Below are 27,426 nucleotides of genomic sequence, written 5' to 3'. Positions count from 1 at the left end.
TTGGTGAAATAATAGTTAAAGGTTTCAAACGTTGTTTGAGTAACGTTGTCAGGGGCTGAGTGTACCTTCTTGGAGTGTCCTATAACTTCTTTTTAAATGTTCCATATTTTCTTAGTGTTGCCAGAGGCGTGCGTGATGAGACCCGAGACGAGAGCTCTACCTCGAGGGACAGCTGTAGAGGTGGCCCAGTTCTTTCTGGAGAATATAGTCCTTCGTCATGGTGCCCCAGCCATCGTCATCACGGATAGGGGAACGGCATTCATGACCCAACTTGTCCGAACATTAATGACGGTCAGCGGTACTCCTCACAGGAGAACTACTGCTTACCATCCGCTAACTAATGGACTGACCGAGCGGATGAACAAAACAATCGCCGACATGCTGTGCATGTATGTAGACGTCGAGCACAAGACGTGGGACGCCATTTTGCCGTATGTAACGTTCGCATACAATACGGCACCGCAGGAAACGACGCGAATGACTTCATTTCGTGTCCTCTACGGTCGTGACGTAGCCACAATGCTAGATGCGATGCTGCCCCACGTTGAAAATGATGATGACTGTTGTGCCCAACAGATCACGCAGCGCGCTGAAGAGGCAAGACAACTATCCCGTGTCCGCATCAGGGACCAACAGCACCGCGACGCAAGCCACTGCAATCTGCGCCGCAGGCACACGGAATTCCAGCAAGGTGATGAAGTTTGGGTATGGACACCTGTCAGACGCCGCGGGCTCTCCGAAAAGTTGTTGAGAAGATACTTCGGACCTTACAAAGTGTTGAGACGACTAAGCGACGTTACGTACGAGGTCGTACCATCCAGCCATGTTTTCCCGGCCCGTCGCCAGCCTCGACCAGAAACGGCATTCTGCAATTACACCCAAAGGTACCTGACACAAATACTCCCTTTTGCGCATCGGGATGATGCGCCATTAGGGAGGAGGGCTAATGTCACGGCGTGGCCTGTTGCACGCGCCCGGCCACAAAGAACAAACAAAGAAAGGATGCCTCGCGGAGCAACCAACCAATCAACAGCGGCCAACCAACTATGCCACGCGCTGAAGAAGAAGAAGGGACACGCGTGGCGGCGCGAGAGAGAGCTCGGTGGCAGCGTGACTAGGGCGTTCCTTTTAGTGAGGCACAAGTTCGCCTTTTAATAAATCTGTTTGTCCTTTTACCACCAACGTCATCTTCTTGAATTTGTGCCACGCTACACTATACAATGCAATAAAACAATGGAGTGTCATCAACTCAGAATTCGCTTGGAGACATACGACATAAACAGGCCGCGGTGAAATTTAAATTTCTGTCCAATCACAATAACACTGAAGCGTCGCTAAAATCACAAACGTCTATAATTAAAAGTTGCTAAAATATTCGTGCAGGGCTTTCGGAGAAATTTCCATTAAAAGTGCTTTCTGGCGATTTGTTCCAGTCGTCTACCGTGCATGAAAAGTATGAAAACCTAAAAGTATTTGTTTGGGCAAAGTATGGGGATAAACTGGCTATGTGTATGTCTTGTTTTCCTCGTGGCTAACGGACTAATGAATGGTGTAAGGGATAATCCAGTCTTACACTTAATTAAATATTCTAGAAAAGCTAAGCAGGCAATTTGCGTCTAATGTGTAGCGGTTAAATTTTGTCCAGTGCCATGACACAAGATAAAGAATCAGTTCTTTTATATTTATTATAAATAAAACGAACAGCCCTCCTCTGCACCCTCTCCAATTCGTTATGGTTTTGTCCGTGTACGGATCCCAAACAACCGCTGCATACTCCAGTTTAGGCCTAATTAAAGAATTGTATGCTAAACGCTTTACGTTTACGTTACATTGATGTCGCGCTAATTCGGCAGCGTGGTTTTGTACGGACTCGATTAACTCAGCTAGCTTCAGGCGGAGTTTGCGGTTCTGCTTGTTGTTGCGCCAGCGGCGTTGTATGCTTTTGAATGCTTCCCACATGTGCTGTAGCCGGGAATCTACTACATCCGAAGGAATTTCTGGGTCTAAGCGAGTGCTTACAAGTCGGGCATCGGAGGTGATTCTGTCTACACAGTCCTGGAAGTTGTCGGTGCTAACTTCTTGCGAGTGGTTATCAGCACGGACGTTGCGGAATTCATCCCAATTAGTAAAATAGGTTTGTCTGGTTCGCGGCGGAATGGTAGCGTCAAGGAAGATATCCATTTGAATAATTAAGCGATCGCTGCCCAGCGATGAATCAGTGCAGGTCCAACGGCAGCGCTTGATTTTGTGAGTGAGAGTGAGGTCTGGGGAGGAGTCTTTTTGGACGCTATTGCCAATTCTGGTGGGGATCGAGGAATCTGACTCAATAACAAGCCTGTGTGCTTGTATTTGTTCCCATAGAAGGCGACCCTTCTTTGTACAATGAGAGTATCCCCAAGCAGTATGAGGGGCATTGAAGTCCCCTGCTATGATCAGCATGTGATTCTGGGCTGCCTGCTTAGCGAGAGAAAATAAGTGACCAAATTTGTGCCCAGTATCTTTGGGGCTTCTGTATACGTTAAGTATGTATATCCTAAGTGCATCTCGTTTAGCGGGAAATAAGACGACAAAATCATGTGCGATATCAACGCTATCGAATTGAGATCTTTGAGCTGGCACATTCCGTTGAACCAAGACCGCCGTTTTTGCATTGGTTATATATTGGAAAGCGTCAAGGAAGATATCCGTTTGAATAATTAAGTGATCGCTGCCCAGCGATGAATCAGTGCAGGTCCAACGGCAGCGCTTGATTTTGTGAGTGAGAGTGAGGTCTGGGGAGGAGTCTTTTTGGACGCTATTGCCAATTCTGGTGGGGATCGAGGAATCTGACTCAATAACAAGCCTGTGTGCTTGTATTTGTTCCCATAGAAGGCGACCCTTCTTTGTACAATGAGAGTATCCCCAAGCAGTATGAGGGGCATTGAAGTCCCCTGCTATGATCAGCATGTGATTCTGGGCTGCCTGCTTAGCGAGAGAAAATAAGTGACCAAATTTGTGCCCAGTATCTTTGGGGCTTCTGTATACGTTAAGTATGTATATCCTAAGTGCATCTCGTTTGGCGGGAAATAAGACGACAAAATCATGTGCGATATCAACGCTATCGAATTGAGATCTTTGAGCTGGCACATTCCGTTGAACCAAGACCGCCGTTTTTGCATTGGTTATACATTGGAACGCCTTGTAACGCGGGAGCTTAACTGCAGTGCCTGTTTCCTGTAAGACAATAACTACAGAGGGTAACTGTATTACAGTAACTACCAATACAACGTCATACATAACACGTGATGACCATTTGAAAAAAAAAGAAGAAAGGCTAACTCCGTAGACTGAATGAGCATCTGCATATTGGGGCGTTTCCTGCGGTACCCTCTGCAGTTCCACTGCCACACTCGGAACACCTCCTTATTGTTGCTCATACGTGGTGTCATAAGGGGGCTGGTTCACCGCAGGAGGGGCCGTGGAAGCGTTAATACGGGCGAAAATTTCCCTCATGAAATTGTGCAGTTCTGTTCGTAGTTCTTCAATGTTGGCCTGAACAACGGACAGATTGCCTTGCAGAGCTTCATAAAAGTTGCAGTATTCTGTCTTTTGCTCCAGGAGCGCCTGCTTACATGAGTCTTCTATAGCGGTAAGGTGCTTGCCCACCAGTTCCTCTCTGTCCGACAAGGCGGGAGCGGACTGGGAGTCGTCTGAAACTGCCTTACGCTTGGGTGGTGGGGGATTGGGAGAGGGAGAGGGAGCTTCTTCCATGTGAGGAGTAATTCTCTGTTTCACAGATTGGTTCTCCTGCCTGAGTGCTGCGTTTACCTGGCGAAGGAGAGTCATGTCCGCCCTAATGGCGTTAAGCTCTTTAAGGATGTCATGGGAGGGAGTGAGGGGCGGGAGCGGGTGTGACGAGCCAGGGTGGGAGGCGCTCGGGTGGCTCACCTGTTTTCCGAAGTTCAGTTCGGGTTTTGACGAGGTGACCCGGCGGCGGGGCGAGAAGGAGTTGCCACCAGTTGTTGTTTCGGGTCCCGCGTCGTTGGCCTGGCTGCTGGGATTATCCTTTGGTTTGTCTTGTGATCGCGGGAATTCGGCGTCCTTTTCAGGGGTCCTGTTGATGTTGTGGCCTTCAGCCACGATCTGGGCAAATGTGGGTTGTCGTCTGCGCGGTTGGAATCGTTTAGGGCAATCCGCAGTCCCAGTGACATGAGGGCCCTCACAGACGATGCACCTGGGAGAACAGAGGTGGGCTTCAGCGGGGTTCACTGTGCCGCAGCTGGAGCAGCGGGGACGAGCTTGAGCGTTCGAATTCGGGCACACATCTGGTCTGTGTCCGGCCTGCCAACATGCTGTGCAGGCCTCTGTCTCCCTCCGAACGGCTTGCAGCGATAGGTAGTCGCCCTGTAGCGGATCCAATAGGGGACGTGCATGCCGTCGAAGAGAATTTGGACCATATTGTAAGAGTTCAACCTTTTGGCGTCCAGTATTTTAAGATCCGGGTTGTAGTTGCAAATGCTGTTCATGATCTGCTCTGGAGTATCGTCCTCGGGAATGTTGAAGATTACACCGACAACGGTGTTGGCTGGTGCCGAGACGTGAGCTGCAATTTCATACTGCTGTCCACGGAGCGTGAGGGAGTTGATGCTGGCGTACATTTTCGCTCGTTCCTCTGATGGGGTGCTGATGATGACGTAGTTGGCGACCTGGTTCATTCTTATCTGGTCCTAATCCAGCTTGAGCCTGGATGACGTCAGCTAGCGTTGCTTGTGCGACAGACGTTAACGCTAGTCCGCCTCGTGGGCGTAAGATAATTTTGACGTCGGAGGCTGGCAGTGGGGAAGCAGGTGACTGGTGCTTCGGAGGGCGCCGGCGACCTTGTTGTGTTGCGCGCATTGAGCCTGGAGTATTCATCATGCTTGTGGAGGCTTGTTCCGCGGCGCGCAAGACTTGTTGGCGGTGCCGAATGGTGGCCCAGCCAGGCTTCTGAAACTCAGCAGGGTCCATCTCTACACCTTCGACGACGTTTTCCATGCTGGGGAATTGAGCAGCGTCGCTGCGCCGCAGCCGGTCGAGTGGAACGCCGCCGCTGCGGCTCAAGCGAGCTAGATGGAATCGCGAGGACGAAGTAGGCCTAGCGCGGTCGGCGGCGTGGTCGCACTTTCAGATGGTTGTAACTGTCCGGTGGGCACTCCGATGTCCAAGATATTGGATCCCGGGAATCCGTGTGACACAGCGATCCTCGTGGTACCAATCTTGAGAGCGGGGGTGTCAATATACCAAAGAAACGAGGGGCTAAAGACGGAGCCGGTGTGATTGGATTGGATTGGAGTAAACTTTATTTGTGCCTGCAGATCGGCGTTTTTGTGCGCCGTGACGCGGGCCCGGCGTCGTCCTAGGGGTGAGCCGTTACTCGGCCCGAGCCATCCGCTCGCCGTTGACGGCTCGCGAGTCTCGTGCACGCCTTTCGAGCGCCCTCAGGACCTGCTGAACGGCCCAGAGTTGGATGTTCGCGGTCGTAGCTCTTCGCGGCTTCTTCCAGCCGCGGCGGGATTTTTTTCGATGCCGCTTCCTCCGGTTGTTTTGAGCAGTCCCACAGGATATGGTACTGGTCGGCCGTCTCCCTACGGCACACCTTGCACCTGTCGGTCGGGTACGCTTCAGGGTACATACGATGCGTCAAGGCCGGGGTGGGTAGCGACCCGGTCTGTAGCTGTCTTAGAAGTACGGCCTCCGCCCGGCTCGGCCCCGGGTGCGGGGGTGGGAGAACTCTGCGAGCCAGGCGGTAGGCCTTCGTGATCTCGCCGTAGTCCGTCATGAGGTCTTTGGCTCCGAACCACGCGGGACGGTCGGTCGCGGGGGCGCGGTTGGTTAGAGCTCGTGCCGCCACGTGTGCCGTCTCGTTGTGGTTTGCGTTTCTCGCCCACGCGCACTCGCCCGCATGCGCCGGGAACCACATGATCCTCACTCTTTTTTCTTCCAATTTGACTCCGCGCAGCACGCGCGCGGCCTCTTCACAGATGCGTCCCTTGGCGTAGTTGCGCACCGCCGTTCTCGAATCGCTCAGCACCGTGCGCCAGTCTGTGTCGGCGATGGCCAGGGCGATGGCGACCTCCTCCGCGCATTCAGCCTTGGTGCATCTGACGCTCGCCGCCGTCCTCACGGCACCCGTGGACGCTTCGATGACAGCTGCGGCAAAAGCCTCTCGTTGATATTCGGCCGCGTCCACGTACCGCGCGTGTCCGTCTTTGGCGTGTAGATCGATGAGGGCCTTGGCTCTCGCATTCCTTCTTCCCTTGTTGTATTCCGGGTTCATGTTTCTCGGTAAGGGGTCTACCCTGATCTTGCTCCGGATCTCGTGGGGGATGGAGAGTTTGGCATTCTCCTCGTCCTGACGTCCGAGACCCAGGTCTTCGAGTATCTTCCTCCCGGCCTTGGTTGTTGACAGGCGCTCGAGCTGAGCCGTTCGTTGCGCCTCCGCAATCTCTTCAAGCGTATTGTGTACCCCTAGCTTCAAGAATCGGGGCGTGCTCGTGGACTCGAACAAGCCGAGCGCCGACTTGTATGCTTTTCGGATGATGGCGTTGATCTTGTTCCGTTCGTGTTGCAGCCGGTTGTGGTATACGCCGCTACGTACGCAATGTGGCTGACGACGAAGGACTGGACGAGCCTGATCAGGCTGTCCTCCTTCATGCCGGCTTTGCGGGACGTGATTCTCCTGACGAGACGCATCGCGTCGGCCGCCTTGGCGGTGAGACGGGCGACGGTCTCGCCGTTTCTTCTGTGCTTCTCGATGACCATGCCCAGGACTCTGATCTTGCTGACCTCGGGGATCGTCTGCCCGGACCGCGTTACGATCTTGATTTTCTCGTGCTCTCGCCGCTGACTGTTTTTGGTGTTGCCTCTTCGTGGTGGTATTATCAGGAGCTCCGACTTGCTTGGCGAGCAGACGAGGCCGGAGCCATCGAGATGGTCTTCGATGGCGTTGACGGCCTCCTGCAGCTTGGCCTCGATCTGGGAGTCGCTGCCGCCGGTCGTCCATATCGTTATGTCGTCGGCGTAGATGGTGTGCCGGACCCCCACTTTCGCGAGCCTGTCGGCCACTCCTATCATTACCAAGTTGAACAGTAGCGGCGAGATCACAGACCCTTGCGGTGTGCCGGTGCTCCCGAGCTTCTTGTCTTGCGGTTGTATGTCGCCAGCCCGCAGCTCGGCGGTCCTGTCCGTCAGGAAGTCCTTGATGTAACTGTAACTCCTTTCGCCCATGTTGAGCTTGGAGACTTGGGACAGAATCGCCGAGTGTTTCACTTTATCAAAAGCGCTCTGCAGGTACGTCGAGCCCCAGGATGGTCTTGTTGTCTCGCGAGATGCCAGTGTCGTCCAGGCACTCAAGAACCTCGACGACAAATCCGTGGAAAGCCTAACGGGCTACTACAACAAATGCTGGAAAACGGGGACGCTGCCGCAGCATTGGAAGAAGGCCAAGACCATCCTGATCCCCAAGCCGGGCAAGCCACCCGGCACGGATAACCTCCGGCCCATTTCGCTAACGTCTTGCGTGGGCGAGGTGCTGGAGCACGTTTTGATGAACCGGTGGCAGGACTACCTGGAGAGGGAAGGACTGTACCCCGCCACGATGATTGGCTTCAGACAGCGCCTGAGCACACAAGACGCGATGCTGCAGCTCAAGAACGAGCCGATGTGAAGGGCATCCGCCGAGGACAGCTCGTGCGCACGAGCTCCAAGAGCCGTCGGACGGCACCCTAGACACTGCGTTTAAGAAATCAACCGGCAGCAGTTACGAAAGGTTCCACTAGATAGGTTCCACGTTCTGCTATAGCAACGCACGTGGAGTAGGGAAACGCGGTTCCATAAACGTTAACTCACGCGCGTGTTCGCCGTACGGCAGCGTTGGCATCGAGACACCCGGTTTGGAGCAGTAGAACGCGGGAAATTTAAAATGATTTAAGCAAACCTTTGGCGTCTTTACCTTAGGAGGAGCGCAACGCAAGAGGAACAACATGAGAGGTGAGCGGTAAAGCGAAGGGAGGCATTTACTTGGCAAAAGTCGATAAAGACTATTGTCTTTTGACGACATTTGCAACGAAAGGAGCAGATACGCGGCCAATTTTTCTTCAGGAGATCTTTTTGAGATTTCCTCTTCCTTTCGTGTCTTTTAGGAGGCAAGCGTTGCTTAAAGGGGCACTGACACAAAATTTTGAAGGCGAGATAACTTCGGAGATAGATTGGTGGGAACATATATACATCATCTGCAAAATATCAGCGGCGAATACAGCCTAGAACATATTTAAAATCAATTTTAAAGTGTGCGAAACGCAACCGAGCAGCCAGCAGAGGACCACGCGCAATCGACATCCCGAGGACATTGTGTAAATAAACAACATCCAAACACGTCCCGAGTTTGTGTTTGCCGCTTCCGCACTGCCGGCGTTTTTCGCCGGCTCGCCCGGCTCGCCCGGCTCGCCGCTCCAATCGGAGGGCGGAGCTTCTGCTCTCGAGAACGAACGACCCGATCGTTGGCGGCGGAGGCGCCGTGATATCGTCAGCTAATGGGGCAGCTGGCCGCGACCAAAGTTCTACAGCGATTCCAGGCACTCTGTTTCTATTACTGTTTATTACCATTGGATGCGAAAACGCGCCGGAGGCACGAAAAGCCCACTGCGCTAGCCGCACGGTCGCTGTGCAGACGGCGGCCACGGCCGCGAAGTGGCCCAGGCCGGCGCAGGTAGCTCGAGTGATAGCTTGTTACCGCTATTGTCCCCAAGTCCCGACCATGGTGGCTTACATGAGAAAGACGTTAATGATGCGATGGCGGGTTGCATTAAAAATTGTCATCTGCGCCACTTACGAGAGCGGCACTCGAATATCCGCCGCAGTGCTGAGCCGAACACATCTGTAGGCGGACCTGCAGGCAGACCGGCCGGCTGCTCCCAGCGCGCGTCTTGCCACCCCCCGTCTCGAGCGTCGCGCGTCGTTCTTTAGCCGCGGTAGCATTTGCACTCGCAGCGCCTGCGTCACATCCACGGTCGCTTTTTAATTAAGCGCTTCACGAGATCAGTACGTGGGGGCATACACAGAAACTGCCGTCGATGCTGATTCGACAGTGCTACGGCGGCTCTGCTCTGTGATACCCCTCCGACGGTCACGTGGTCAGCTTTGTTCACACAAAATCCATCGTTTCGCGGCACTCGCTGAAACCGAAACTGCGACTGGCCGCATTGAAAACAACCGTCGCACGCTGAAGCAAATGAGGTTTCTACAGGTTATAAGTAGGTCACTAGCTACTTATCGCAAAAAAAAAAAAAAAAAAAAACAAGATGCAAAATTTTTGTGTCAGTGCCCCTTTAATTATTGCAGAGCAACGTTCGGTAGAATCATTCAAGTGCGAGAGTCGGGGTCCCGCGCCCAATGCACACCTCCGTGCCGTTAATATAATGAACATAATCCTTAACAATGAAATGTTTTTTAAAGTGTAACTTTCAAACAGCGCAGTACGGCGTTAGTCTCCCGTCGCTTAAAGGAGCCATGAAGAGAAAACACAAGTTTGGTTCATTCAAAAGATTGTGTCATTAGAATCATACTGACACCACTTTTAACGTAAACTTCGCTCAAATAAGCTACATAATTAGGAAAAACGGGAATGGTCATGCGACCCACCAGCTCATTTCCCGCAACAGAACCTGTGATGTCACATGGGCTAAGCAGCTGCGATTGGCGGAGGCTGGCAGAAGCAGACGCAAATTAGGTAGAGCTTACAAACTAGACGAACGAGCGATTTGCGCTTAAATTTAGGGCACATTCTTTACAAAGCAATAAGAATGATGGGACAAACAGTGGAAGTTACGAAAGCACATGTAAACATAGAATTACTGATGCGTTTTGCTGCTCGTACTGCGCACAGCATGCTTTGGTTTAGCTGCACAGCACTACGGGGCTTGGGGTTGTCTCAGACGACACTGGCCGATTGACGCAAGCAACGGTGTCTTACGTGACCCCATTTGTCGAGCGAGCACTGTTTCAGCGAACGAATATTTTCTCCCAGAACAAAAACAAGCCAGGTTTAAATGCGGGCAAAAACAAACCAAACGCTTGCCACGGTATGGTGTCGCCATCTAGGTTACGGAACGTAAAGAAACGCGGGAACAAACCACACCGCTGTACAGGGTGGAGACAACCTTTGAACGGTCCCGTGCCGCCGCAATTGGGCCAACGGGCTCAACGCGTTATTCTTTTCGTTTCCCACGAGACCTAGCAACGCGAAACAGACAATATGATTCAAACTTCTTCAGTAAACCGCGTTGCGGCGATAATTTTAGCGCGGTTTTGACACAATGACTTGCTTCGGCGGCGAGCGAGCAACCGAACATGGCGGCGCCAGCGTTACGTGTCTCTACCCTGTACGGCGGATGTGTGAATGAAGGTATTCTAGGCTGCAGAGCGGTCGGTTCCCGTGATGTCACATAAAGCGACAACCGATTATTAAGGCCGCTCCTCTGCCTCCTGTGGAAGCTCTGCTTTCTGAAGCTGCCCTCCAACACGAACAACGTCGATCTCTTACGGGTCAGGGAGCGGCGCTCGCAGCGTGGGATGCTCGAACCATGTTGCCACCACCGCCGAGTCCGGCACCGCCTGCCCCCTGGGAAAGGCCACTTCTGACATCGCCACATCAGCGACCTGGCATTCCCAAAGCAAGGAGGTGTCCTCGACAAAAAGCCCTTTGTCGCATCCTGGGGGCGAAGCTCCCAGATGAAACTGACATCTTTACTGATGCCAGCCTGGACCACCACCGAATGGGCCTCGCGTGGCATTGTCCAGCACGACCAGAATTTGATGGTTCCATTACGAAGCATATACTTTATCCGTCTCCCACTGAAGCCGAACTGCGTGCCATTCTCCATTCCCTGGACCATCTTGCCTACAACGTCTCTGCTCCACTACCCGCCCGCATTCGTATTCTCAGTGACTCCAAAAATGCTATTGACGAGTTCAACAAGGCTTTCTCTGACCATCCTACTGTCCACCAGATTCAAGCTATGGTCAACATACTCGCTCAGAATGGCACTAAAACTCGCCTGGCATGGATACCGGGACACATGATGCAGGGACATGGCAACCAGACCGCGCACTCTGCGGCTAGGGAGAGCCTTCTCGTAACCCCTCCGCTGGATGACCAATCCCCCGCTGCTGTCTCGCCCACCTCCTTTCGCCTGCAGCTGGACCACGCTCGCCACGTGCGCCGATGCCGCCTAGCATCAAGCACTCCGCTTGGCTACCTACACGGCGTCCCTTCCCTACCACGCCCAGCCGAAATTTTCATTAATAAGACTCTTGCGAACGCTGCTGTCACTCCTCACATAATATACAAATGGATTCACCCTGGGACGTCACTACCCCCACGTTGTCCGCACTGTTCAGCGACCTCTATCGCGGACCTGAACCATTTAATCTGGCACTGCACTGCATTTTCAGACCATCGATATATTATCGAAAATGCACTTCCAAATGGTTCTTCACCAGCTAATCCCCCATACCATGACCCCCAATTCCTTGCCGCGCTAGGCACTTTTTCCCTTGAGAGCGGTCTGGCTCGAGTAGTGTGAGCCGGGGCCTACAACCCATTTGGTCCCTGAAACTGGACAATTAGATCCTCAATAGACAATTAGATACTCTACGGCCCTTGAAGATTCAAGTAGTGTTAATCCTCCCTCCCTGCTATTCCCATTTTCCCCCTCTGGCCAACCGGCCGTCCCATCCCAATAAAGGACTTTACTACTACTACTACCCGTGATGTCACTTGGGACCACGAAAACGCACGATTGAGCGGGAAAATCAAAATTTTAACCTAAATTGTTTCATTTCTCAGTGAATAAAGCACCGTTTGTATCCGGACAAGCGCTGGGGGCACTATAAAACACGAAATCTTTCGAATAAAACCAACTTGCATTTTCTCTTAGTACGTAGCGCTCCATACGCTTTTTCTGTCCGGGTCGGCGGGCGCTTTAAACATGGATTCTTTCCTCCATGGCTTTAAACAACGAGTCTCTGCGCTTGCTTGATTCAGGACTACTCTGTGTTGCACCCAGGCGACCCAGGTGCGAAGCAATGATTTAGGCGTTGCTTCTGCGCCGTTTGTGAGCCATTCACAAGCAAGACTGCGAAGCGCCGCTTCACGAGCACAATGGACGTTCATTCCACGGATGATTTTTAATTTGTAGGATTTTAAATTGTTTTGTAGTGAGTTTCACAAAAGAAGAGATTTTCAAGCACGGAGTGAACGTGAAGTGTGGTGTGGTGCGGTGTACATAACAGGAAATAAATCCTCTTCTTTTAGGGTTCGTTCGGCCCAGAAGCCTAATGTGGTGTTATTTCACCGTTATTACAGCGATTAAACTCGCTAACTTGCTTTAAAAGTGAATAAAATTTTGCACTCGTCACAAATATTCGTGCGGCGTCTGCAACCCAGAATGGCAGGACTCGAAAGGGGCGCTGCATGTCGTGAAACTCGAGCCACTTTAGCTCCGTCTGCCTATGATGCATTTCTCCATACGCCGACCATGCGCTGACGAAGGCCGCGAAGGCCAAGTTTGCAAAGTTGGAGGCGGCAGGGAGAAACGTTGGTAAGTGAGGAAATGGTGTCCCTGTGTGCACTGCCATTGAATGCGCATCAGTTCATGCAAACGGCAGCCGTAAGTTATGTAGGCGTGCTGAGGAGGAAAGTTCTCGGGAGACGAGCTTCCACGAAAGCGTACGCTCGTGCAGCCAGGGCGCTCGAGCGAGAGTCGAAGTTTTGCGCACTTTTTCAAGTACAGCAAATTTCCACCCTCATCTGTGACATTTCTTTATGGCTGATGTTATATGAAGCACTTATGTGACATCAACTTCTAACTTTGACTTGTGTGACCGCAGCTGTTGGTTGTGCATGGGTGAACATACCCGAACAATATTACCTACTCGAGCTTGAAATCGTGTTAGTATGCGCAACGTGTTAAAAGTGCGGGCGTGTTTATTTCCCTACTTTCGTGGGCGTTTTATACCACTTGTTACGGGAGGAAAGGAGCAAGAATAACCTACGCTTTTTGCAACTTCCAGCACGTAGACCGTGCGGCCGCTGTCAGCACCAATTTATGCCCTTTGCTTTCGTCTACGGTTTCCTCGTGCAGAAAGAAAAAGACGTGTGCGTTGATTGCAATGTGACAATTACAATATGTTGAACTACAAAGTGATCAGCTGTGCGTTTTGCAAATTTCCATGATAAACCTCCCACGGTCTGTTTTTGAGGCAGCTATTACTGTACTAAAAAAGCCTTCCTTCCACAGTGATTGATTGTTATTAACAGCGTCTTCTCAGTAAACCTGACTTGATGTTGCCATAGCAGCTGCACTTTGATTCTAGAGTCCCCTCAAGAAGAACATTGCAGAATGGTCAAGACAGAAAAGGCCGCTCTTAAATAATAATAATAGAAAAACACATTACTTGTCATTAGACCCGAAAAATGCCTTTTCAGGAGCGACCTCCAGCTGTGGGCGTGGTCATTGTGCGAGGACCGAAGCGGCCAGAGCTGCACGTTCATGGCAGTGGAGGTAAGAATCTGAATATTTTGCCTCCCGGTTGGAGTGCGCAAAAAGATGGGGGGGGGGGGGGGGGGAACCATGCTGTGCACATGAAACACGAGAAGAGATTCAAAACAGCGTGAAAAGACAGGACAAGAAACGACGACACACGGTGCTGGTCTCATCTTGTCTTCTCTTTTTGCGCTGTTTTGAATTTCAGTTAGTATGCACCAACTAGCCCACCCCCCCCAAAAAAACTGGCGCGTATCTGCTCCTTTCGTTGCAAATGTCGATGAAAGACTATAGTCGGGTGGTGCCCATATCAAGTAAATGCCTCCCTTCTCTTTCCCGCTCACCTCTCAGTCTTGTTCCTCCCAAGATAACACGCTAGAGGTTTGCTCAGGTCAATTTAAATTTACCGTGTTTCCCTGCTCGAGGCCGGGTGTCTGGTTGCCAGCGTTGCCTTGTGGCGGAGACGCGCATGAATCCACTCACCCTACTGCCGCGTTTATAGAACCGCGTTGCCATACTCCACGAGCATTGCAAGTGGAACGTGGATCCTATCTAGTGGAATCTGTCGGTGCTATTCCCATTTGATTTCTTGAATGCCGCCAGGTAGCGCGGCAACAGCAGGTGACGGTTTTCTGCAGTTGATGTAGTATTTCATTTGCTATTGCAAAAACCAAGCATCCATGAATTTTTTAGTGAAGGAACACTGCAAATATCACTTATGTATTGATTTTCTGCGTAATGTCTTGTTCTTGTTCAACAATGTTGACAAGCTTGAATGTTGACACTGGACTCAAAAGTTTAGGTCTGGCTGTGTGCGGCTTTCGTTTCATTTTGGCCGGAGTGGCTGAATCAAGTCACAGACAGACAGACCGAAATTTCGGTGTTTCAGTAGCCCAAGAAAGACTATACCGTAAAATACCGAGCCCTGAAGTGCGGACAGTTCAGGGAATTTCGGGGAGGGGGCCCTTGTTGGGAACTGCCCTGTGATTAAAAGTGGCGGCATGTAAATGTTAACCAACCTTACCCATCCCCTGAAAAAGGAAAAAAATAATGCAGTGCATTAAGGGGAAACACATTTTCAGCAAAGATGAAGTCTGTGAAGCCCCTCTTGGCACAACCAGTGTTAGCAATTCATGTGCTGTTCCCGTCAACGGCGTTGTTGGTCCTGTTAGCCAGAGAAACCATTCTTGCCATCATCATCGGTCCATTTTTCAGATGTTGAACAAGGTGTGCTCACGTGTTCAGAGGGCGTTATTGGCAGAGCCAAAGGGCTTTGGTGCCTCTCAGAAATCTTCCAGTGTCTGCTGGCTTTCACTACGAATGCTTGTCACATTCATCCCTGTCAGATGAGGACAACAAGATGGCGATTGTGTGCAGAATGAACGGCTACCCTGTGTTCTCGGATTGGATTCTGGCTTAGACAAGAGCGCAGTCAGAAGTGTTCCTGGGCGGTTTCAGTTGCCATCAACAGGTGGTTGGGGGAGAGAGGGGGCGGTTGTTTGGTAGTGTGCGAAAACTCGAAATACTCCGATTATAAGGGGGGGGGGGGGGGGGGGCGCTTGTGTGGGTGTGGCCGCCTGATCGGTATTTTACGGTAGTCTGTAGAAACACACGCACACACCCTCCAGCATTTCTCGTAATCGTGGCGAGAAAGACGCGTCATAGCGTACACCCCCTCAAGGTGATGTCCAGTGATTATCACTTCCAAAACATTGAAGGAAGCTCACGCTTACGGCAAAAATGATGAAGTAAAGGTCATTGCGGCAACGAAGAAGAAGCAAATCGGCTGCAATCGTGGACTTCAACCATCGTGATGGTCGTGAAGGTTACGTACAGCCTCGCTACCTTCAAGTCTTATGCGTTAGTTAGAGCTTGCTTGATTTCTTTTGCTCCTGATTGTTTCGTTATGTACCCGGGATATTTTTTGTCTGTAGAGCTACTTATTTAAACATGTAGTTTAAGGTAGCAACACCGAAACACATTAGTTCCCTTTTGGAGAGTTTGCACGGCAAGGTGTTTGGGCCTCCGTGTCTACAGTGATTAGGGAAGGTAAGCGCAGCAAAAATGAACACAAAGGTACATGCAAGTATTTCTTATGCACAGGATGAGTGCTGCTTGGAGTGCCACGTACGTGTGAGTGGAATGTCGGTACTACTGCATGCACCAAAAGTGTGACAATGTCATTCATGGTAAGCTATCAGTAGTGGTTGCTGCCTTCTTCATTCAGGCTGTTTTAAAGACAGAGCTCAGGGTTTTACAATTTATGCTGCCACACAGAAAAAAAACAGCACTGTGAAAGTAGTAACACACTTGTACTAAGGATACTTTGTTGTGTAGTTGGGATAAACTTGGCTGCTTAGTCACAAATTTGCCTGATTTTTGTCTCGAAGGTTAGCGGCCATTTGTAAAGAAAATTGAGACTCAGGAACACTGACCTAAGGAATCTACAACATCTACAGTCTTTGTCAAAATTTTCCACGCCATGCTGAAATTGCATGGGCCACAAAAAATTCAGTGTACAAGCCTACACCTTCAGCAAGGCTGAAATGTTTTATGCCCTAAAGACAAGAGCGTTTTTCTCTTACTGTCATAGAATAATTTGGTCACAGTTATAGGTTAAACTTGTTCTTTGAATCATTGTGGTCCAGAAGCGTTTGGATTGGCCGAAAAATTTTTGACCAAGGCTACATTTCAGTTAAGCGAACGTCTGTAAAGCCTGAAATTGTGGTTGTGTAGTTAGTTCACATTGTGAGTTGCTTCTTTGGCACCACGCAGCTTGTTCTTTGGGAGCTCTAGTCGATACAGCTCGCATTTTAGAGCCCAACAAACGCTGGTGTGAGGGGCAACGCACCAAGTGTGTGCATGTTCGCCCATGACTGGCTTCACATAGATGGTATTAAAGACAGCATGTTGCAGTGGCAGGCATTGTGGACGTCACTGAATCTTGCTTGCCTAGGCCACCACCGAGAAGCATAGATGTAGTGGGGCTCTCGTCAGGGACGTACCCAGAGGGGGGGCCCGGGGGGCCCGGGCCCCCCCCGAAATTTTTTGGGCCATACTCCCCTTTCCCGCGCCACCTTTCATCGTCCCTCGCACACATTCTAAAGCGGCGCCATACAAATCCTGGGCTTGAAAGCTATTTGAGGCGCTTTTTTTTTTCGTAATGAGCCAAATCCACCTAAGGGGAATTTGAGGGGGAAAAAACGAAAGTTTGGAACCGGACCTAAATGCAGTGCTGTCAAACTATTAAATGACATGTTTCACATGTCAGCTAGGGGAAATCTATAGCGACAAGTAATTAATAATTATGCGGAGAATTTCAGCAATATTAAGATAAGTTCAGATTTGGCTCCTACTCATTTGAAACGGACAAGTTGCTGCGGCATTCTTATGAAAACTATAGAATCGACTTTCAAGAACGGTACGATACAGTTTCAAGCAAAAAAGGCAATAAACATGCAACAGAGCTTAAAAAACAGCTCTTTTCGAATGGCTCCGTAGGGTACTTTTTGGACACGCCTGAAAACACTCATGAAGCTCTTCATTGCCTTGCCATAAATTTCCAAAACGCTTTACAAGAAGCCTGCATCTTCCTGAATCATCTTCCATGGCTTGCCATGGCTTGTAAGAGGCAGCTAATTTGTTAGGTACGTAAATGGGAAATATGGGAGTAATAACAATAATAATAACCAGATTTACCGCGTAAAGACGAGGGAGACGAGATAAAATGATAGTATCACACCTCTCAGTTTCATTTCGTTCACTTCCGCTTCCGTTCACGTTATCGTAGTCGTGTGTCGGCAGATCATTTGCCGATCTCCTCATTGCTGTCTGACCTCATGATAAACCAGCTCTCAAAAGCAAAAAAAAAAAAAAAAAAAAAAAACATTGACGCAAAAGCGCACAAAACAGCCCGAAACGTCACACCAACGCAAAATCCCATTGGGCAAATGAATTTGGCTCATTTTGATCCATGCCACAGCAGGGTCTGGCTCATTTTCCACACGAAGTAAGATCTGCGTACACGTTTGCAGAGAATTGTCTCAACTATTTATTTGCCACATTTTTTAGGCGAAAGTTGCCGGGATTTTCTTGGCAGTGCAGTTTTATCTGACTTAGTTTTGGTTTGTGGATTAGGTTCATTTCGAAAAAAAAAAAAGATGAATCATTTGGTGGTCAGCGTGGGATTAAAAAAAACAAAAAAAAACAGGCGAGGTATGTTTGCTTCGTTTACGCGGAAGCCAGTACCGCTGTACACTGGCTTCGTGCTCTGCTACCGGCCTGCCACTTGCAATTCGCTGCACCCCCTTTACCCTGTTCGTCTGCAATTGGTGCTTCGGTTCTCTCAGACAGCAGTAACTTATCGCTTGTTTCGCCAGGGTGGCGGTTTCAGCGGTTCGGGTCCCATATGTTTTGGTGGGGAAGAAAATGTTTGTCTTTGAACATTCAACAAATCCCTCCATCCTAGCGCGCCGTGGTGTCGGCCGATACTATCGCCCATGCCTGGTGTTTGTGGCTCAACGAATTCCTTCCCTGAGCCGAACTCACAGCGCGTTTTTCACTAGTTTTCATGGAAATGCTGCTTTTGTGTTTGTCGGTAAGAAGGGTAAGAAGTCTTCTTGCCGCAGAGAAACCCGCTGTAGGGTTTCTCTACGTAATGCCTTCCAACGTCCGGCTCGCGCACGTGTGCAGCGTCTGCCGAACAAGCCAAGGCGACACAAGGGCTTGAACCGGATGGCGACGAGCGGAGTGGCGCGAGGGGATGCTTGACCCCACCGTCCGGCGCCTCTAACATTACGCCCGCTTAGGGAAAGCTACCATGGGAGTACAAAAGCCTTGTTCCACAGTCGGTGCGTCCGTCTGGACAAGAAGGATCGCTCAAAAAGGAAGCGCAACAACGTTACCAAGCCCGGCGACGGCAGGGTGACAAAGTGAAGGCCCGCATCGCAGTTGTACGGCGGCAAGAGACACCGGCGGCATTCCTTTGGACAACTAAAGGCAGTGACAGCGGCACTGTTGATTGACAGCCATTGTGGTTAATGGCTGCTATGCACAACGGCGGTGTAGTGACGCGGTGGACCCCGTCGGGGCGATGACCCTCCTCCCTTCTCGCAGCTTTGCCTTGTCCCCCAAGCCGTCGGCGGAGTGGCAGCCCTTTGGGACGGCCTTGCGGGCGACCTTCTACGCGGCTTTTGGGAAGACTCGTTTCCCCCCGACTTTCTGGGGCGGCGGACAGGGGGGAGCGGGGGTCAAAATCCTAATTGGTACGTGTGTTGCTGTGTGGAGGCTGCTTCGCTTGCGACTGCATGCGCAATTTTGCTGAGCTTGTCCGGAGCTGCGGCCAAGAGCGGTCGCATGAGGACTTGCTCTCGTGGCAGTTTCTGGGCGCCAGAGCCCCACGAATTTCTCGCCAACCGCGCGGCGGTTCGGCACCCGTTTTGGCCCCCGGGCCCCCATCAGGGATCATGCCGCGATACCCTTTTTGTGCGTTGCGGCACCTGTTAATTGTAATCCAGTTTTCATTATCATGTGTTATCTTATGTTCATGCTTCGTCGTCTCCTGTAAATAAGTGTAAATAGACTTTTTCTTCATCATCTACTTGCCTCGTCTCATCATCGGGTACTTCACGACGACACCACCCACCTCAACAACGAACCAAACTTTACTGGCGGGTTTACGGACCCCGAGCTGCATTCCTATGAACAGACCTCGAGAACACCGGGCTTCAGCGGGGAAGGGCACGGAGTCTAAGTGGCCAATGGTCAACATGAGAGAGACGGGGTGCCGTGGGTGAACGGTGAAAATGAACCCGGGCCGGACATCTCGACGGACCCCAACCAGACTTTTGGCCGAGAGAAATTTCGGCTTGAAAATTGGACTGCGAACTGTGTCTTTGTATTAGAGAGGTTATGAAACCCCGGGTACATATGATAGCTTAGTCTCGCGATGTCGGAATATCGTCAAGGTGTCGGCAGAGAGCAACGAGTTTACTTCACCAACGGGCCGAACGAGAGGACAGAGGAGCTCAATCCCGCCTTGCTGGACAAGCCATGCAGCGACGTCGAGGAAGCGACAAGGCGCATCCCTGGATATAATAAGGTTCTTTACAAAACTGCCAGAGGTAAGCGCTGACGCGCTGGCGCTTGCCACCGTTTTTTTATCTACATTTCCTGCAGTCCAGTGCGTCTCTATACTGCAATTTCTGAGGCCTGAATCATTGGTGCTTTGAATGGCAGACCGTTAAACGTCGAACTCGGAGGCTGTTCAGGGTAATAACACACGGAATTAGGCGTATGACATCTCCGATTTACCTATAGCATTTTGTTTCCTTCCTTCATAACTAGTAGCTACAGGTTTTGTTTGGAGAAAAATATGGAAGCGCAAGAGGGTTGCCACGTAGATCTGAACTCTCGAGTGCCTATGCACTTCCGTTTCTGCCGACTTCGATTGCGGATAACGTGTGGGATGCTCCGGAAATGTATAGTTAATGTGCAGTTCGCGTATTTATTCCCGTAAATATTGTAATTACTGCCGTTCTTTTCTTCTAATTTTACAAACTTCGCGTAGGGATCTTTAACGTGCTCAGAAATCTCGAACATACGAGTGTTTTTGCTTTTCGCCTCCATCACAAGGGCGGATACAGTTAATTTCATTTCTCTATGCAGGATTACGCGCATTTATGGTAAACGCTGCGCGTTTATCGTGTTTGTACTAGTAACGGCGGATACCCTCGCCCTCTCCCCTAATTTGCATAGAAAAGTTACTTTGGGTTGGGCCCCCCCCGAAAAAAAATCCTGGGTACGTGCCTGGCTCTCGTGCTAACGTTCACCTAACAACTACGCTTTTGAAGCTGACCCATGATACATTGCTGTAGCGTACAATTTGAAAGTCCTTCAACATGTCCTCCATTTTTTCAGTTAAAAAGATAGCTTTCGTGGTTGAAATCGAGTGGGCTGGTTTTTTCCACCTGAGCCTCTAGAGTGGCATTTTGTCTTCACAGGCCAAACCTGAGCCGTTCTTTGATCAAGATTGAATGTCTCACTTGCATAGATTGCCTTCTCGGTCTGCTTTTGCAGCTGGAGGTGTGTGTGGACTCGGTGGCGTCTGCTGTGGCAGCCGCAGAGGCTGGCGCGACGCGACTGGAGCTGTGCGCTGGCCTAGCTCTTGGGGGCGTCACTCCCACCATTGGTTAGTGTGTCTCTGCTGTGTCCATCCCCTCCCCGCCACCCTTTACGAGAGTCCCATTTCGCCCCCTTGCCCATAGAAAAGGGACGGAGGGCACAATACCCGCTCCACCGAAACTGGGGCAGCTTTAACCCTATATGAAATAGACAAGCAGGGCTAACAGCCAAACCAAGAAGAAGCAAGCAGGAAGTGTTGGGGACGTATTCCAAGCTGGAAAGCCTAAGCAGCGAGTGGCCGTTTATCAAATGTCGCCCTACTTCTGCCCTCAGTGACGCAAGTATTTCAGCAAGCCAGTATTTCAGGAGTACAGTCCAACCCAGTTATATTGAACTTGCAAAAAAAAAAACAAAATACTCCTATCAGTTCAATTTAGGGGATAATATGGTGTTAGCAGGCTCAGGAACTGGGCGCCACAAAAGCACATAGAATGTATAAAAACAATGTATTGGTGAAACTGCCTCACTTTCGCATGAAATAGTCCTGAATCTTGTGCTTTAACAACCTCGCTGCCCGAGACTGTACGCAATTCTTCACGTTGTCTGAAGGGTCAGAGGCCGCAATCTTTCACATTTGTGAAGAAGCACCGAACTAGTGCGAGTGCACCAATCACTTTGGAGGTTGTGGGCAAAGGATCGTCGATGCTTTCCCTGTTGCGCCCGCCTTCACCAGCACTCGGTGCATGTCGGCAGCATAGTCTTCCCAGCTGTCCCATGGTTGCGACACCGTCATCCACACTCACACTCGCCAACTGTTGATTTGGTGACGGTGTCTGGAAATTACGAAAGCTCGCTCCACACTTCGGGAACACCGGCAGTGGTTTGTTGCACTCCTCAGAATTTTTAGTCGTCGCCGGCACACAGAAGCCGGCAGATTTGAAGCATTTGTGGGCGGTTCCTTGGGTGACGTTTGCCCAAACCCTACTTCGGCAAGCTGTTCTCAGGAATCTCGTGCATGAGGGGGGCGTCCGACTTCTCACGAAGTTCAACTCGATTTACGATTGCTAGCTTCACTGCAAAAGGCAAACTTGGTGGCTAGCTAGAGCCACTAAATAAAACTTTATTTAGGGTCACTAGTGCTAGCCACCACACCTACACTTCCTAAAAAGCCTACAATGCACGAACGGCACAAACGCAACCAACGAAAAAACCCATGGCAGGCGAGTCGGGATCACTTTTTACAAGTGGGGCTGTGGACGGCTCACCCTATGCGGCGCGATGGCGCAATCACGATAGGGAGAACGAGGGAAGGAGCCGCCCACTGACCATAAGTGGCCGGGCCAAACTACTTTGACGGGTGTGCTGGCGGAATTTGTCCTCCGCCCCGAGGGGAAAACAACTTGAGATTTTTGTTCGATATAAGTGTAGTTTTCGCTATATATTGTCATTGTAAATGTACCATGTCCAGAAATATAAAGGACAATTAGATGTAAGCAGGTTCCATATAGTCGGGTTCAACTGTAGTGAGAAGGGACGCACCAGCAGCTACCGTTCTTTGCAAACATAGTTGCAAACCGCACGGGGCACCTTGAGCAATCTCGGTGAGGGTATTGGCGACACCAAGCCTCCATACTCGCGCTGTATCCTACCGTGGCTAGGAGTTTTAAGGTGGCGGGTAGAAGCCACAAACGGTGGCCATCGGAGCCATGTTCAAGCTCCAGCAGATGGGCTCCCTGTCTGCTTAACAGGCAGGAAGCTCCGCGACCTCTCTCGGCATCAGGGTAAACCGAGTGAAGAAGTACCTCCGTTCCCTGCTTTTTTTCCGTGCCGTATGGTTTTTTTCAAAATTCTCCAAACCAAATGATCGGCTCCTGAAAAGGGGCTGCACTGAAGTGAATTTTCCGCCGTTACCTGCCGTGGAATTCTCCAAACCGGACAACTTTTCCCGTTTTTCGATCATGGAATCTGCGGAAAAATCTGAACCACTTACTTCCAAGTCAGTCTTGCTCATCGCTAAGTTTCTTGAAAGCATTCTGGGCGAGAACTACAAAGCGAAAAAGCTAACCGGTGGTGAAATCCTTGTGGGAATACATAATCAACAACAGTCTAAAATCATCCTCCAACAGCGAATGATTGGCAACTTGCTAATTGAGATCACTCCTCATCGCAGGCTAAACACATGCCAAGATGTCATCTCGGAATTCATCCTTAAAGACGAAACAGACCCTGACTTGCTGGTGGGCCTGCGTGAACAGCAGTCATACGAATCACGATCTGTAGAGGCAACCAGGAAATGAGAACAAAGCATGTTATCCTCACTTTCAACCGTTGCAACCTCCCTCAATATCTAAATGCAGGCTTCATGCGTTGTGAAGTCTGTCCGTATGTTCCTAATCCACATCAGTGCTTCAAATGCCAGTGGTATGGGCGTGGTACTTTACAGTGTCGAGGGAAACTGATGTGTGCCAAATGTTTCGATCATGACCACCCCACAGATATTTGCAAAGCCAGAAGCATGAAATGCCCAAATTGTAAAGGGCCCCATGCAGTGTACTCCTGTACCTGTGATAGGTTCAAACTGGAGGAACGCATCATCACTTTAAAGGTAACAGAAAACATCTTGTACCCTAAAGCGCAGAAAAAGTTCGCCTGTTTTGCTTCTCCAAGGTACGCTGACGCAGCTCGCCGGGGGGTGGAGCAGTGTCTGGTTTTGGTGGTGACCCAGTTCAGTGAGTCTGCTCTGGTCCCGCCCCTGCCCCCTGCTGGGTTCTCTCCGGCAGCCCAACCCGTCACCACACTGCTTGCCGAGTCCTGAAAAAAGGGAAGGACCCCTCTTCCCCCTCCAGTTATCATCCGATTGCCTTGACAAGCTGCCTGTGCAAGCTCCTCGAGATGATGATAAATAGGGGACTAAGGTACCTCGTAAAGTACAATGGTCTACTTGAGAGCTGCCAGGCTGGCTTCAGGGCAGGACGATCCACAAACGACCAACTCATGGCCCTTGAGTCGTACATTGAGGATGCTTTCATCCATAAACAGTTTTGTGCAATGGTGTTTTTTTGATACTGAGAAAGCCTATGACACTGCTTGGAGATGCAGGATCCTTAATGACCTAAAAGCATTCAGTGTTTTGGGCACTATGTTAAGCATTGTTGCTAGTTACTTGTCGGAGGGATTGTTTTGCATTAGAGTTGGAAGTGCACTCTCACGGGTTCACGTGAGTTGTGCAAAATTCAAATCTCTTTTTCACAATCATTGAGGTGTAGAAAAAGGTTATTTCGTCGCATGTGATAGTTCGCATCAGTGTGTGCGGCTTTAAGAGCTACAAGTTCTTGTTTTATCTGACACGTTTCTTCCATTCCAGCACTGATAGTTGGTTCCGATTGTTTTAGTTCAAGCAGATTAATTTGATTACTCAACGATGAAATCAGTTGTTCGTGGGCGGATTGAGCAGCTTTTATGTGAGCCAGTTCTGTACAGAAATCGGTTTGAGCTTCTTCGAGGCGTTTAACTCTTTCGTTACCACGCCTATTCAAAATCGTCCAATTTGAACGATACCTTGGGAGCCCCTTTTCATAGCGTTCCGGGCGTTCCTGGAACACATAAAGCTATTTGGAGTTAGCTCAGAAAACAGCCTTTCAAAATGTGCTTTGTTTTCATTTTTGCAACAAAAACACGATTTTTGACATGCGTTTGAATCACCTGGGTCTCGAAAAGGGGCGTGGTCATCGTGCGTCACTGCTACCAACGGAAAATGCGTGCCACTCATAATTGCTCCGCATCAGCGCTTGGTTTTTGTTACGAGGGCACGGATGGCGAATCAGAAGATGATTTTCAATTGTCAGGTCCGCACTCCAACAGCAATAATTCCTGAAATTGGTTAATAAAGCTACTTTATGATTTTAGGCAGTTTTATTGCCTTTGTGCTCATTGTTCTAAGTTGTGTTGTAGTTGTACTTACCAGAGGACCATTCACAAACAGTTTACAACAGTCTCGGTTCCGTTTCTGCATCGTGAAATTTATAGTTGGCGCTACTACACAGTTACTGAACTTCAAGCATGGCGCCTTGGGCGTCCGCTAATGATCCTCGAAAAAAGCATGCTGCTCCTGATTTCACAGAACGCTAATCCGATTTCTGCGATAAGAATTTCCGATGCAAGCCAAAAGATAACACCCAGTCGCCAGATATCAGTTCTGACGAGGAGACCGCTTCAAACCGGCCTTACACACTGCAAGCTGTTCGCCTGCTAGTTTTATTTCCATACAACGGTATATCCGGAGGTCTAGTGTTGCTCCTTAGTTGAACTGTCTTTTCGGACAGAGTCTCCAATAAGTTTCAAAGTTGAAAATTTCAAAATTGTTAGGTGGCGCTGTAATGCAGGAGGCTTGTAGTGCTGATCTTTTTTATCGTGCAACGGTTACTTCGCCAAAGTGCGCAGGGCACGATTCTAGCGCATCGCACCTCATTCCTGCAAGCAAGGCTACAGTAGCGAGTCAGAAGGTGATAATAAACCGGAAGTTTATGTTTTGTGAGATAACTGACAGAACATCAACAAGCATCAACCACGGAGTTTCGTTTTCAACTCCACGCATGTTTTTCGCATTTCGTGCTTGTCCCGAATACTGTGCTGGCTGTAAATGCAAATTCAGTCATTGACAAGAGGTTTTTTTAGTCACGTGGGGACAAACTGAGGCCTCTGGTAAAGTCAAAGCGCCACATTTCTTCCATGGTACCCCCAAAAATTGCACATTTTGAAGTGGAGGTTGGACTTCACCGCATGGCACCGGCCACGCATGCCAACTTTTTTTTATATCTGACAAACTGTTTAGCGCAGGCCAACATTTTTTCTAGGACGTATTTTTGAAATGTTTCCCTACAAAATGTATTTCGAAATTTTTTCTACTACCAGTGGTTTGTTATGCACAACTCCTTTTTTATCATTTCCTTAGACATCCTGACAAAAATTGTGATTTTGATTATTTTTTTTTGCAGCTATGATGTATGCAAACATTAAAAAAAGACTGGTGTCATTGAAAAGGGCGTTAAATAATCTGCATTTTGTGTTCCTGTAATTAGTGCCTAACCAATTTTTCGCAGAAAAAATGTGTTTTCTTGGACCCCTAAAAGCCGGTAAATTTTCCCGCGGTAACGAAAGAGTTAATGGGGTTAACTAGAGCAGTGATGTCAGGTTTACGAGGGCCAGGATTTAGCTCTACATCATCTGAAAGCAATAAAAGCAGCTCCGACAACATTTGGCATTCAATCGCTAGCACAATAAGCATGCTACAGCGTTTGAACTCGTGGAGGCACGACACCGCAAGAAGGCAGCGATTACTGGTTCGACATTCCTTATAGCAGTGAAGGTAAAAAACCTGGAACGATGAAAGTGCTTTCAGCATGTTGCGGTGGACAATGTCGTGTCCTCATTGTACATCTGTGTGTCGTCATCAAAAAATTTTGTTTGTGGCACTCTTTGCCGCAGGATGGAAAGTTGGGCGAGTTGGTGTTGCGACATGGTGACTAAACAGCGCAGAAGACGAAACACAGAGAAGAGCAAAAACAGGACGAGCGCTGACTATCAACTGGGGTTTATTGGAAAAGAAACATATTTATATACAAGGTCACAAGTAAAAAGCGCGTGCACTCCGTTGGTATCACCTCAGACAATCAGAAAAAGAGTGAACAAGCAGAATCAAAACCTTTATCGGCAATCAAGAAAAGCTACTTCTTTCTCTTGCAAACATACTGAGGCATGACTAATGCAAGCGTCACCGAGCTTTGTTATGTGTGAAGCCTCTATTATTTCACGTTTACGCTGATTAGAATGATTAAAAAGAATGACAGTTTTATCAAGTATGGGCTCGCATGAAGGCGTGGAGCATGACCGACAGTGTTCTGACATGTGGGACGTCGGCGTTCCCTTCAACGAATTGAAGTGTTCTCTTAAACGTACATTAATACAACGGCCCGTCTGGCCGACGTATACCCGTCCACATGATAACGGTATTTGGTAAACAACACAAATACAACAAGTGACATACTTATTATTGTGTTTAACCGAGCAATCTTTGTAGTTATTGGCGCCGGAACCTTGCTTCTTTCGGTTAACTAAAGCACACACTCTACCGAGTTTATTTGGGGCAGATATGGCAACCTGCACCCCATATCTAGACGCTATCTTCTTCAACCTATGGGTGGTCCGGTGAATATACGGAACAACAGCATACTTTTTTCGTTGATCTGGTTCCCTCTGAGTGGCGGGCTTTTCACACCCTTTTACTACTTTGACCAGTTTATTACACGCTGAGGCCAAGGCACAGTTTGGAAAACCCGCCTCCGTAAGTTTTTTTACCTGTTCCTTAAAACTGGCGCCCATTGAGTGCACACAAGATTTAAACAGGGCAGAACGTAGGCTAGAGAACGCTATAGAGTTTTTCACAAGTTTACTATGGCCTGACTTATAGTTTAACAAGGGCTTAACTGATCTGGGGGCGAATTTCCAGCAAACATGTTCTTCGCCGAATTTTAGGGAGAGGTCAAGAAATTGAATGCAATTTTCTTTCATTATGAGGTGATACCAACGGAGTGCACGCGCTTTTTACTTGTGACCTTGTATATAAATATGTTTCTTTTCCAATAAACCCCAGTTGATAGTCAGCGCTCGTCCTGTTTTTGCTCTTCTCTGTGTTTCGTCTTCTGCGCTGTTTAGTCACCATGGCACTCTTTGCCCTTGTTGGCCT

At 49.5% G+C, this 27,426-nt stretch overlaps 1 protein-coding gene across 5 annotated transcripts in view; it reads left to right on the top strand.

The window, feature by feature from the left end:
• Positions 1-12,481: 12,481 nt before the first annotated feature.
• The window catches only part of LOC144152959 (copper homeostasis protein cutC homolog), a 58,905-nt gene continuing 43,960 nt past the window's right edge, over positions 12,482-27,426 (top strand). For 2 of the 5 annotated variants that reach the window (XM_077684555.1, XM_077684554.1), the window contains exons 1-3: positions 12,624-12,803; positions 13,505-13,580; positions 20,614-20,751. In XM_077684555.1, coding sequence (XP_077540681.1) covers positions 12,630-12,803; positions 13,505-13,580; positions 20,614-20,751 — 388 coding nt within the window. In that variant the 5' untranslated portion in view covers positions 12,624-12,629. The other 3 variants (XM_077684556.1, XM_077684558.1, XM_077684557.1) reach the window with 3 other exon arrangements.

The sequence above is a fragment of the Haemaphysalis longicornis genome, unplaced genomic scaffold (genome assembly GCF_048455015.1).
Source record: "Haemaphysalis longicornis isolate Haplotype H1 unplaced genomic scaffold, Haemaphysalis longicornis Haplotype H1 scaffold_9, whole genome shotgun sequence".
In the NCBI taxonomy this organism is placed as follows: Eukaryota; Metazoa; Arthropoda; class Arachnida; order Ixodida; family Ixodidae; genus Haemaphysalis; species Haemaphysalis longicornis.
Note: the sequence above shows the minus strand (reverse complement) of the source record. Positions and strands in the feature narration are given on the sequence as shown.